This window comes from Aptenodytes forsteri, unplaced genomic scaffold, assembly GCF_000699145.1.
Source record: "Aptenodytes forsteri isolate BGI_AS27 unplaced genomic scaffold, ASM69914v1 Scaffold53, whole genome shotgun sequence".
Taxonomy (NCBI): domain Eukaryota; kingdom Metazoa; phylum Chordata; class Aves; order Sphenisciformes; family Spheniscidae; genus Aptenodytes; species Aptenodytes forsteri.
This window is the reverse complement of record NW_008795909.1, coordinates 11,834,627-11,847,410: the sequence shown is the minus strand read 5'-3', so window position 1 is coordinate 11,847,410 and position 12,784 is coordinate 11,834,627. Positions and strand designations below refer to the sequence as shown.

At 49.8% G+C, this 12,784-nt stretch overlaps 1 protein-coding gene across 1 annotated transcript in view; it reads left to right on the top strand.

Annotated features, from left to right (window-relative positions):
- Positions 1-12,107, top strand: part of NCKIPSD (NCK interacting protein with SH3 domain) — a 34,645-nt gene extending 22,538 nt beyond the window's left edge. The window contains exons 8-12 of the mRNA XM_019473452.1: positions 4,609-4,689; positions 5,996-6,124; positions 8,003-8,095; positions 9,669-9,841; positions 10,417-12,107. Coding sequence (XP_019328997.1) covers positions 4,609-4,689; positions 5,996-6,124; positions 8,003-8,095; positions 9,669-9,841; positions 10,417-10,620 — 680 coding nt within the window. The 3' untranslated portion in view covers positions 10,621-12,107. The remainder of the gene's footprint in view (positions 1-4,608; positions 4,690-5,995; positions 6,125-8,002; positions 8,096-9,668; positions 9,842-10,416) is intronic.
- Positions 12,108-12,784: the final 677 nt, after the last annotated feature.

Here is a 12,784-nt window from a genome sequence, read left to right as displayed (position 1 = left end):
GGGATGCATCGCTCCTGAGCTTGAAGGAGGTGACCCTTGAATAAGGCCCTTGAGTAAGGGATCCTTGAATAAAGGGATATTGAAAATCCATTGTTTTGTGCTAATCATAGCCACCAATTAAAGTAGCTGTTGAGTGACCATGTGGATCAAAGCCCAATATTTGGAGCCCCGTATTTGGAGCCTCGCTGCCCTGATTGCAGCCTGCAGCCTGTTGGTTTGCTGTGAGTGTTGTGGAGCTGTGGAGAAGCTTAATTTGGTGATGAGATTGTGTAGGGATTGACAAGTCTGCGCAGAACAGGGACCATCACATCCATTTCATGTGAGTCAAGTAAATGTCCAAGATGACAACCTTGGATGTGCATAATAGATGTCCCTGTCCCCAGCATCCCACCACAGACTGTGCCAACCCGACTGTGTGGTGGACAGGACTAACGGGGCTAATCTGGTGTCTGGAAAGGGGTGTGAGAGGTGAAAATCAAGCCTGTTGCAGAAGGCTTTGCACTCACTTTTGCTTAGATGCTTTGAAGTGTGGGCATTTCAGAGGTGGGGAGTGCCTGAAAAATAATGTTTCAGCTCAGGGCAGGGCAGGGTGGTGTGGAGGGGGACTGAGATCATTACGCCTGTGTTGGCTACGCTTTCTCTTTGTGCTACCTCTGCTGATCAATTCCATGCAGTGAACTTACCATGCTGTTGGTGTTTCATCTGGCTATGCATGAGAAGCCTCTTCTAAGCTGAGGTTTTACTGCCCAAGAAGCAAATAATACTTGGTTATGGGACTATGACTGTGCTTCTGTGACAACATTACTCCTGATTTTGTGCTGCCAAAAATAAACTTTATCATGCATCCATCACTAATTCATAAAGATTGTCTTCTGGTGAGTGTTTTCTGTACCATGCTCAAACAGGCTTCAGTCTCCTGCTCTGTTCCCTGAGCTGCTATTGTGCAGGCAGGGCAGGGCCGGCCCTCAGCTTTCGCGGAGCTCCTTGTCACTCCCTGCCTGTTGCAGCGTTGAGGTCCGGGGCATTTTCCCAGGGGCTGCATTGTCCCAGATAGCACAGCTAACTCAGCCTCTTGCTTGTGGCGGGGCATCGAGCTCTGACGTAGGTGACTTCAGTGCACCTTTGCTGATCTCCGCATAGTGCTTCTGGTTGAAGCAGGCCTATCTCCCAGCAAGTGTTAGTCCTGCTTTGGGGACCTAAAAAGCATCGCAGTGGAAGTGGGTGAAAAGTGGCTCTGCTACATCCTCTGAACTGCCAACCTGCAGCTCTGCAGCATCCCTTCTCTCCCTTGCTTTGTCTCAAGGTGAGGGTTTTTTTTTCCTCCTTGCTGTAATACATAGGCAGTGCAGTTGAAGGGTGAAAAGCTGCTCTTCCTTTGCTGACAGATTGCTTTTGGTTACAGGAGCCTCCCAAATCCATGTCCTGATCCCGTGCTGCCATCCTTGTGCTAAGCTTATGGCAGGCGCTTGCACAAATGTCATCTGTGCAGCAGCCAGTCCCCTTGGCCTTTGCAGGGGGGCTGCAGAGAAGTAACCATCCTTGACCCAAACAGGTCTGTCCTTCAGAGGTGTTTTAGGGCATTAGTAGTTCCCTGCTGCCATTCTGGTGCTTACTGCACCAGCAAATGGCAAGTGGTACGTTGAGTGAAAACACGACCTTGAATCCTAGAATGACTTGAGCTTTTTTTAGTACTAAAAACTGGGGAATAGCAGCTGATCCGTGACATACTGTGGAATAGCTAATCCCTTCTGTGGATGGCAGGAGCCAGAGCAATCGGTGCCAGCACTAAGCAACTGGGGAGCATTGAACTGGCTGCAGCAGCTCTGTTGGATCCCTCCTGGCTTGTTACTGAAGAGCAGCCGAGGTGGAAGCTCTGTGCGTGGATGCTGGGCGCCTTTGATGAGAAGGCGCTTTATCCTGGGGCTGATGCAGGCGTGTTGGCTGCTGGCCAGTTCTTCTGCCAGATGCTTGGGTCTTATTGCTTCTGGACAGCCACTTCCCTCTGCTGCGCCTGGCCTGCACATCTATCAGTGTTAAAAGAGCTTGTAATAAGCCACAACGAGGCAGAATTAGCCAGAACAATTCCAAAGAAAACAGACAGGGAAAATCCACTCTGTAATCATGACTTTCTCCCTTGTTGCAGCTCAGGGTACATGCAAGTCAGCTGTTGGGCTGTTTTCACTTGAGTTGTAGACAGTTGTGTCTGCTCCCAGTGCCCTGATTTTGCACTGCTGTGTTTGGAGGTTGGAAGCAAGGTCTTTGAAGGCCTCTGGGAAATACCTTTCATATATAATAGCAGCTTTCTTACCAGTACCTCAGCAGACTTCAGAAATGCAGGCTGGTGAGCAAACAGCCACATCTCTCCTGCCCTTCACGGCCACTTGAGTGATGCTTATCAGTCTGTCGTCAGCAGAGTCCCTCTGCTTCAATAGAGTTGTGTTAATGCTATTTACTTTCTTGCAGCCACTGGTGCTGCTCTGGAAGGAAAAAAAGCCGTGCTTTGACTGGCAATTACTCCGTTCTTCAGCATGGTGAGTCTTGGATGAGTCTGGCTGCAGCCAGGATGCTCCAAAAACTTGTAGCGTCTGTGCTGAGCGAGTGCACCGGGTTAATCCAGATTTTCCTGGAGTTCAGTTTTCTGACTGGTTTCAGCATCCTTTGATTTGGTGTCCTTAGGCAAATCCAACAAGATTTGCTACCTAGTAGTGGAGTCTGCTGTCAACCAGCAGTATGGTGGTTGGCATATGAATGGACATCAGTTCATGGCAGATGGGCCAAGGATGTGTAAAACTACCCTCCCCCCTCCCATCTCTAATTAATTTCTTCCTCCATATTTGTTACAACCACATGTTTCTCACTGGCTTCTGGTTCTCAGACCATTATTTCATTGCTCCTGATGTGATGAGAGAAAATGTTTTGTTCATGAAAGCCTTACTAGGAACATGGGAACAGCAGGTCCCTATGTCTACCTACCGCAGTATCCTGCCTCTGATACCCAACTCCTGAAGCTGTGGAGGACAGAATGAAGAAATTGTGTGGTGAACAGTTTGTCAGATTCTTTATCTGTTACAGTGAGCTTTGGCATCACTGATACCTTATAGCTGAAAGCTTATATAAGTATGAATTATATTTAAGTCATTGAATATCCTCACTCTTTGTTTACCAAGAGTAAACAGCAGTTTCCAGCTTTCCTTTGCTGCCACATGGTCTAGAGTGCTCTCCTACAAACCCTTAATCTTGTTAATGCTGTAGTATCTCTGGTTAAGCCCCAAATGATCTATTTTTACTCAAAGTATTTGCTGTTTGAAAACTCAGGCATCTTGTGGAGTTCTGACAAAGTCTGTGTGTTCTTTGTTTATAGAGGCTTTTCTCACAGAGCTGACTTTCCAGGGGCACGAGGCTGGAATGATTCTCTAGCATTTTTTCCCCCCATGCTAACAGTAAATCTGAGCGCTGCCAAGTGTTGCAAGTCCTTTGGCCAAGTCCAGGAGTATCCTGTGACAGTGAAGGCATCAGCCTGTGCAGTAAAACCAAACTGCACAGTGCAGGTGCTTAGAGATGGATCAATTTGTGCATACAGAAGTGAAATGTCTTAAAGGGTCGGAGGGGGAACTGGAACCAGCATGTATTGTCCAGGGAAGCAGTACTGTTGGGAGAAGCATCATACATTGAAGGGACTTTCTCCTCTAATGAAAAGTAGTTTGAGTCAGTTTTTTATAAACACACCCTCAGTTTTCTTGTAACAAGTGCCCCCAGGCTCTTTCTGGCAGATGTAGCTGAACTTTATTTAGCCAGTATGTGTGGTAACCTACTTTATAAAAATAATACTCTTTTTCCTGTCATCTTCGGACTTGCTGAACTGGACGGAGGCCACATTTTATTATGACATAGATCCTATTCCATGACTTTTTTTTTCTTCTGCAAATATCTAGTGTATCCATTAATTAAAATTCAGGAAAGGTGCTGGCTGTGGTTCTGTGGAGTATTCACGTATAGCTGCTGCCAGTGAAAATTGTGTTGTACTAGCAGGCTGTGGGACGTATTAATGCTGGAGGCATGTGTGGCCTGGGAGGTGGGCAGATGCACAGCCCGAGTCACGAGCAGTGATCTGGTCTCCTCAGAGACCTCTTATACCTCCAGGCAGAGCTGAGGTAGAGAAAGTAGAGCAGTTCAGAGACGGTAACAAGCAGCATAACTGTCCGGGGGTGGTGTTGGTTGGAACAGGCGGTATTTCAAGGTGGCCAGATGGATGCTTTTTCTGGGTTCAGTAATTACGTAACTATGGGATGTGTCCTGGGACTGTGCAGGGGAGGCTTTTAATTATTTGGATCAAGTTTGCCCAGATTCTCTTAAGTGGAGGGGAAAAAAATCAAGAATTCTTGTTGTGATTATTTTTAAATTGCTTTGGAAATGCATGGCGCAGAAGGCGTGTGGTGTGCTTAAACAGAGGGAAAAACACCCTTATAGCTCAGTAAATACAGGAATGTAGGAGCGGAGCAGATTAATCAGTGTTAAATGTCTGTATTAAATGTGCGAGTTCCCAGCTGCAGCTTGGGAACAGCGTTCCGCATCCTCAGAAGAACTAATGGCAGGACCTTTACCTTGCAGATCATCAAAAGATGTGCTACTCTGCACTGGTGCTGGCAATGATGTTCTCCATGGGGGAGCCCCTGCCATATCATCACTATGGTAAGAGCAGCTTATGCTTATGGCTTGGTAGGACAGCAGACATGATGGTGGGACATCTGGGGTGTGCCGGCAGGCACAGGGAAGGGACCTTTCCTGGTGGTTGAGGTGAGGACAGCTATGGGGAAAGCCCAGCACGAGCAGGGCAAGAGTAGGGTCTGCTCTTTATCAATAGAGCCTGGCTGCTGAAACACTGGGCTGAGATGCCAGATTTCCAGAGAGCAGCACAAATCTGAGTTAGAGCAGTGGAGGACTGATGCCATGCTGCAGAAGAGGTGGATTTGCCTATCACTGTGACTAAGCAGCATTTTGTTTTACCTCTGCCCTGCGTGAAAGCACGCACCTCTTACTTGCCTCAGAGACGTTCTGTCTGCTGATGAGGCTGAGAGCTCAGATCGCTCCATGAACGCCCACTAAAGCTGTCAGCTGCATAATGTGGCCTCTTCCTGGTCTCCCTTCTAATGGGATGGTGCAGCCCTGTGTATTTCAAGCTCTTAGGGAAGGTGGAGATGATTAAGGGTATTGCAGTCAATAGGGAAGTGCAAACGTGCCAGACCTGCCTGTTTTATCCTTTGTCCTTTCATTCCAACCTTCAGCCAGAAAGCACTGCCTGCCTGCTTCTTCCCCTGGCCATGTTGTGTTCCCCGTATTTGGGAAACTCTGGGCTCAGTTTTCCTAGAAATGCAGTAGAGATTGTTATAAGCATCTCCTCAGCAGCTTCACCTTAACACCCTGGTAAACACATAAGATTTAAGCTGGTGTAGTAGAGACTGTGGAATGAGCCTCCACACCTCCTGCTTTTCTCTCCTCGTGTAACCCTGGCAATTATTTCCTGCAGGTGGACTTATTTGCATGAGCTCCTGAGCTTTCCTAATAGGTAAATTGAAAAGTGGGTTGTTACTAATAATCTGGATGATTACTTTTTTTTTAAATAGATGGATTAAGCCAGTGGTCAAGAATAGAAATGTCTTCCTACCTGAAGCCTTCATTGGCAGCAGTGGTGCTGGAACAACAGCTAGAGCAAGATTTTGGTGTTTTATTTACTCAAAAAAAAAAATTGCCAGTGGGGGGACCAGCTTTCAGCATTCCCCTGCACTGTGGATAGTTCTCTGAGCCGCTTGTCTCTCGCACAAAGGCACTTCAGCGGTCTGTCTAGTCTGCTTGTAGGGTTGTTAATACCCTGGAGGCTGACACTGGCACTCCACTAATGGTTTTTAAGCATAAAAGCATGGAGAAGTGGCTTGCGTGGTCCCTTGTTGCTCAGTTTATTTTCACTGTGCGGTAAATGTCCCTCTTTCTCCTTGCGCAGAACATCTCAACTCTCAGTTTGTGCAGTTCCTGCTGGATGTGATTGAGGACGGGCTGCCCTCGGACACCACCGACCAGCTGCCTGACTTATTTGTCAACGTCCTTCTGGCCTTCAATCTCCACATTCCAGGTCGGTTTGGCAGGACTTCAGTGGTCTGGAGCAGTGAGGATGTGAAGAATGGGGAGGGAGAATCTCACTGGAACTTCATGGTGCTGTGATAACCTCTCCAGCTCCCCTAGTGTCTGGCAATACACTGTGTTTAAATATTGTGCAAAACCCTAGAGGAAAAAGAGTCTGAGAGCCTGTGTCCAACCAACTGACCCTCTGGGGCACAGCAGCTTTGTGAAGCCCAGCAGATTTCTCTCTGTACTTCCACACTGCCTGGATCAGAGCACTTGCTGGGTTGCACTTGCGGAACATGAGTGGGGTTAACTCGTAGGCACAGCTGACTTGGGAGAGAAAATGCTTCAGCGGGCATTTCTCAGTACCAGTCCCGAAAGAAAGTCCTCTGCCTTCTGTAGGTCTTGACAAACCTGCTTACCCAGCTGCACCTCTTGAAGCTCATTCAATGCCTGTGTGTTGGCACCAGGCTCTTCAATGTTGGCCTGAGCTGTGCGCTCTCCTGAGTGCCCTCGTTCTCTGTCCTCCCTCCCCTGCTGAGCTCCATGAGAACAGGCAACACATCTAGTCCCTAGAGAAGGGCATTTGCCCTCTCACTGCCTGTGAGTTTTAAAGCCTGTTGTTGGAAGATTGGAGAGTAGTTCCAGGTCCTGCTAAAAGAGGCCACTCCTTAACCCAAAGTCTCCTGTTGCTCCAATTGTCTTTAATTATTTCCTCTTGTTCTGCTTCATGGCTTTATCCTTGGCTTCATGGAGGGAGGGGAGTATAAAGCAGCAAGGACGTGTCCAGTAATTTACCTGTTATTTTGAGTTGCGCTTCATTAACATTTATGTGAAAGTTTCTAATTTCATGTGAAAGTTGATTGCACAGAGACTGATAGAGTATGGTCTCTGCTGCTTTCATTTGTTACCTCTTCTCACAGTTACCCGTATACTTCCTGGCTGCAGTAATTAGGCAATAATGCATGACAAGCAGTGTGTTTCTGGGGGATTATTGCCCACCTGGGGTGCAGCAGAGAGCAGTGACTTGTTCTCTGATGCTAAGAACATGTTAAATGATGTTCAGGTTGCTTATTAGTGAATTGAATTTTTATTCCTCTGTCTGCAAGATTCATCTATCGTACAGTTCAGTGATGCAGCATTAGCTCAAAAACTCTCCTAAAAACATATTATATTGATGCTTTTCAATGTGAAGGATCCTAAAGCACTTCGCAGCCTGTGAAGTATTATAGGGTTGCCAACCCTATGCCACAGAAATAGCCACACTGTGCTGTTTGGACACTTCTGAGTGTGCGCACTCACACACATGCATAAAGTCTGCTAGGGTGAACATATTTTAATTACAAGAAATAACCCCCAAAGCAGCTAGGGGACATTACCTAGAAGAAGTCTTCAGCACCTCCCTTTGCACAGCCCTGTGCCGAGTGCTGGGAAGAACAACTTTTCCCTTCTGGCATGCTCCTGGGACCTGGCCGTCCCTTCTTATGAGAAGGTAATAAATTCCAGCAGGGCACTGCCGATACAGAGTATGAAGATGCTAGAGAGTGGAGCCCTTGGCTTCAGAGGGTTGTGAGCAGAGGTAATGTTTCACAACATAAAGCTTTTACAAAGTATTTCACAGTATTTGGCTGGCTAGCCTGCATGTGAATTGGATGCACTTAGAAAGCACGAAGTCCCAAGTGTTTCATGCATTGTTTCCAGATTTATTTCACCTTTCCTCTCCCTGCTCACCCACTCTCCGGGGCTGAAACTTTTCATAGTCCTGATAGACTGTGGTTCCCCAAAACTCCCCAGATCACTGGTGCGAAATAGGAGCCCTCCACTATTCCTTTTTATTACCGTGGTCTTCAGGAAGCAAAGGGATGTGCTGAACAGGTTTCTTCCTTAGTTCCAGAACACAGTGTGATCATGACTACAATAAGCAAGCACTCGAATGTCAAGACTTTCACAGAAAAGCTGCTGCTGCTGCTGAACAGGGGAGGTGAGTGTTTGTGGCTCTGTTACATGCCTGGCAGGGGGTGCAGCTAATGGTGACTCAGGGAGAGGAGCCTGGTGCTCGTTAAGGGGTGGGTTGTGTCGGGGATGCAGGTAGCTGAGAAGCTGTCGGCTCAGGCAGGACGGGCTGCTTCCTGGTGAGTTTGTGAAGGTGACAGGCTGCATTGCTGAGGATGGAGCTGCACAAAGAATAAAGTGATGCTGGTGGCATCTAGGAAGAGAGAAGGGGCCTCTGGGTTGACATTTCCATGCAAACCGGTCCCCTTGTACTTCTGGGTCAGATCAGCCCCATCTCGTGGCATGGCCGGCTGCAATGTAGGCAAGCTCTTGTCTGGGAGGAAAGCTGGTCCTGGGCCACTTCTGTCCTTGGACAGACAGGGCTCCATCAGCGCTGGCACACAAACCTCAGCCCGTGCTGGTGATCATCGGCCCTGGGGGACAGATCCAGAGGGAGGTCTTGCCTTCCGAAATGCTGCTTAGAGTGGAACTTCCCATTTCAGAATCGCCGGCAGAAGGTTAGCTTTGTGTCTGCTCCAGGCGTAGAGTGAAATCCACTGTACGTGTAGAGCTTTTGCAAAGCAGATTGCTAGAAAGCTGGAGATCTCCGCAGGAAGAGCGGTGCCAGGTATTTCTGCCTGTGCTGCATGCCACTATTGTGCTTTCTAATACCTTCTGGAGCACAGGGGCTTTGCTGCCTGAGATTCATTTTGTTGATTTGCTGGTAAATAACTCATCCTGTGATGCTTGCAGCTCATCTTACTCTGGCTTTAGTTCTCTTTGGGGTTGCAAATCACTGTCTCCACACTATATCAGCTTGAGGGCAGCCGGCATCTCTGTGCTCTTCTGTCTGGCCTCCTCCCAAAGCCTTTGTTTAGCCCTTTCCCTGCCAGATTCCCTGCAGGGATCACCTTACTGTGAGGGGCTGGGGGAAGAAAGAGGGGGGCCACAACCTAATGAAGATGCTTCTCTTTTGCCTGCCCTCCTGACAACTGCTGGGGGGGGCTGCAGTCTCCCAGAGCCCCTCTTGGGGTCTGCAGGGACATGTTTTGGAAGAGAACAGGATGTGATGGCTCATTTAAACTTGGAGGTGTTTCTTTTCTTGCTTCTGGGACAGTACTAGCCTGGTCTCTGTGGTGAAAGCTCATTTCTAGTACAGGCTCTGGTGGGCTTTTCAGAGGCGTCATTGGATGAGACTTAATAAACCAGGGAGAAAATGAGTGGTAGCTGTTGAGCAAAAAGGGGAGACAGTGAGAGGTGATGTGCTAATGAGCTCTCACCTGGGATGGTAGGTGAAATATAAACAATGATTAATGCTAATACTAATGAGTTTGGTCTCTGCTTGGTACCCTGCAGAGCTGCCATCTTGATTACACAGCTTTGTGCAAGGCACTAAGGTCTGCTGGCACAAAAGCTAGCCACAGGCAGGGAGCGGCTGGCTGAGGCCAGGGGCAGCCTCCTCTCCAAAGCCTGTAGGGTCTAATGAAGGGATGTGCACTGAAGATGGAGGAGGTGGGCAACGGGGAACATGTGGCTTAGCACAGTCTCTCTGCCTCCCCCAGATGATCCAGTTTGTATCTTCAAGCATCAGCCTCAGCCGCCACACTCAGTGCTGAAGTTTCTGCAGGACATCTTTGCCAGCAAGGATACGGCCAGCATCTTCTACCACACGGACATGATGGTCCTGATAGACATCCTGGTGCGGCAGATTGCTGATCTCTCCCCAGGAGATAAGGTGCTCACAGTAACCCATAGGCACTGGGGAAGAGAGCACAGTCCCTAAGCAACAGTATTTCTCCTGGCCCTCCGTGGGGCCTGCTGGTGTAGTCAAGAGTGGAGTCCTGGGGTGGGCACAACATTTCTGGGTGCTCAAATCAACCCTGGGGACTGAGGAGGAAGGGGGGATTTATCCTGCTCAGCACACAGCAGTAGAAAGGCGTGTTTGAAGAAAGATCTGCCAGGCTTTTGGTGGTCTGCACCCTTCTGTCCAGGGACCTTTGGGAACAGGGACCCTCTGTGAGTAGTAGAAGTAGGAGGGATCTCCCTGTTTTGGTATTGCAAGAGGCAGGGGATGTGTGCATGTTTGAGAGCGGGTGAAGAGCAGCACTGGGTTACTGTGGGAAAAGCGGAGTTTTCCATAGCTGCTAATGAGCCTTAAGGAAAAGCAGGTGCCTCTGGAGTTGCTCTCTGGCTGGTGGTGCAGCAGCAGCTGTTCCTGTGCTCATGCGGTAATGGAGGCTGGCATGCTTGTTTATCTCACTTTAAATCTTTCATTGTGCTCTGTGTTTTGTCTCCCCTCCCACTTGGCAGCTGAGGATGGAGTATCTATCTCTGATGCATGCTATCATCCGCTCCACGCCCTATCTGCAGCACCAGCACCGCCTCTCCGACCTGCAGGGCATCTTGCAGCGCATCCTGGGAGAGGAGGAGGAGGGCCAGCAGTGCCAGATGGACAAACTGATCATCTTGGAGATTTATAAGGAGTTCCCAGAAATCTCTCCCGGTACCAGCTAACCGCCCCTCGGCTTGGACTGGAGTTTGAACCACTTGGATCGACAACGTCTCTTGTTGACACTTTCTCCCCATTCCCTTCCAGTACAGCTCATACCTTATATCCCTCCGTGCGAGGCCTAAGGTTGGGACAGCGTTCACTGGCCCTTTAGAGACGCCAGCAGCAGAAAGGGCAGGGGGTGCCCCCCGGGGCCTGGTGCTCGGGGGAGGTTGGAACGGGGTGGGTGCTGGTGTGTGGTTTGCCTGCAAGACTCGGGCAAGAGGTATTTAGGCAGCTGGTGTTAGTGGGAAGGGCAGAGAGCTTGCGAGGGACTTAGCAGCTGGGGTGTGGGGGGACGTTTAGCTGTGCTGGTGTCCTGAGGTCCTGAAGCGAAAGGCCTTTGCCTTAGAGTATCACTTCTTTTCCATGTGCATCTCTCTCCCCGCAGTGACCAAGTGGAGTCCGCTGGCGCTTGGAAGAAGCTTTTGTAACATCTGTTTTGTTTTCTGCTGCTAGTGCCAATGTGCTGCAGCCCTGCCAAGGGGAGGTAGCTCGCTCGCTGTCTAACGCCTCGTCTAGTGAGCCTTTCACTCCCTCCTGGCCCTCAGCTTTGCCTCTGGGTAGCAGCCCACCTAGGGTCATAAAGGTCTTATCCCAACAGCTGCTTTTTTCAATCTGCTTTCTATAGTGACGTTTAAATCTGAATTTCTCGCACACTGTGGCAGCCTAGAAGTAATGACCGTGTGGGTGACGCTGCCCTTAGGAAGCCTTTGGCCCGGACACAGCACAAAGATGTGTCCTGCCAAGTGAAAGCTATCGCTTGCCACCCTTCCCGCAGCATTGCCCCGGGGCCCCGAGCCGAGGGGCTGCGCGTGGGCAGACGCGCTCTGTTCGTGAAGCGTGTGGATCTCTTGCCTTGAGCTTCATAGTAGCTCTGCCTCGCTGTCCTCTCTCCCTACGTGGCAGCGCTCGTAGGCAGCGTGAGCCTGGTGTCCAGTAGCTGTTTGTGACTATGCACGAGTGTGGGGAACCCTTATTTATATTTCCTCTAGGTTTCTAGCAAACAGGGTTAACCTGTTTCCTTGTTACAGATAGTCACACACACACTAACGTGGGTCTCTTAGATATTTGTGTGCGCAGTCTGGTCACTCCCTGTCCTCAGCTCTTCCTTTGCAGTATCCAGTGTAGGAGCTATTGGAAAGTGGAACTGGAAATACTGGGCACTGTATTTTTTTTTTTATTTTTTTAGCTTGAGGCAATGACACGAGCTCTGCTCTGCAGGCCTGGACTCTGGGCACTGGGGCAGTGATGCTCAGGAACAGAGGGGGTTGGCCTGGCAGCCAAGCGGGGCGAGGACCCCCTGAAGTCAGCCTGGGAACACCCAAAGCTTAATAACCACCCTCGTAGAGAAACCTATTTTTCCCCTGTAAAAATGTATGAATGTCAAAAGGGATCCTGTATTTTCTTAAACACTAAGTGTAACATGCAGAGGAATAAAAATGTCTTAAACTGGACTTCTGTGAACGTAGCTGTGCCTGCCCCATCCTGTTGTGGGGGGACTGAAGGGGCGGGGGCGGCTCGGGTGCCTGTTGCCCATGAAGGCAGAGCACTGTGTGCTGACCCTCAGATGGGGTCAGTGCAGCAGTTTTCTCACACTTAGCTTCTTGCATTGTATTTTCCTACCACATTGCTGGCAGACAAGGAGTGGTGGAGGGCAGCAGCCCCCGCAAGGGGCACAGCCATCGCCCCCGTGGGCCTGCCTAGCATCACTGCTCCAGATTAAGGGGTTGGCAGAGCCGGACTCAGCAGTTTGCTTCCCACAAGGCCCGCACAGCCTCAGCTGGCTCCCAGCAGAGCTGCCGAGGCAGCAAGCCCCATGGCAAGGGTTTAATGGTCTGTATCGAGTGCTAATGAATCACGCTTTGGCTGCGGATGTCTGTTCCCAAACCTCAGCCCCGTGCGTGCTGCTTTGGGGGTTGCCTTGGATGGCAGGGGGTGCGTGTGGTGGGAGGGCAGCGAGCGCTTGGTAAAGCACCAAGTCAGCAGCAGGGTAGTCGGTCTCTACTCCCGGCTGCATGCTTGGGCGGAGCCAGCCGGGCGGTGGGCTACAGCCCTGGCCAAGAGTAGGGGTATAAATGCCAGGAGTGGTCTGTGCCCCCCCCCTCGCCCCCCCCACACTCACGGGTG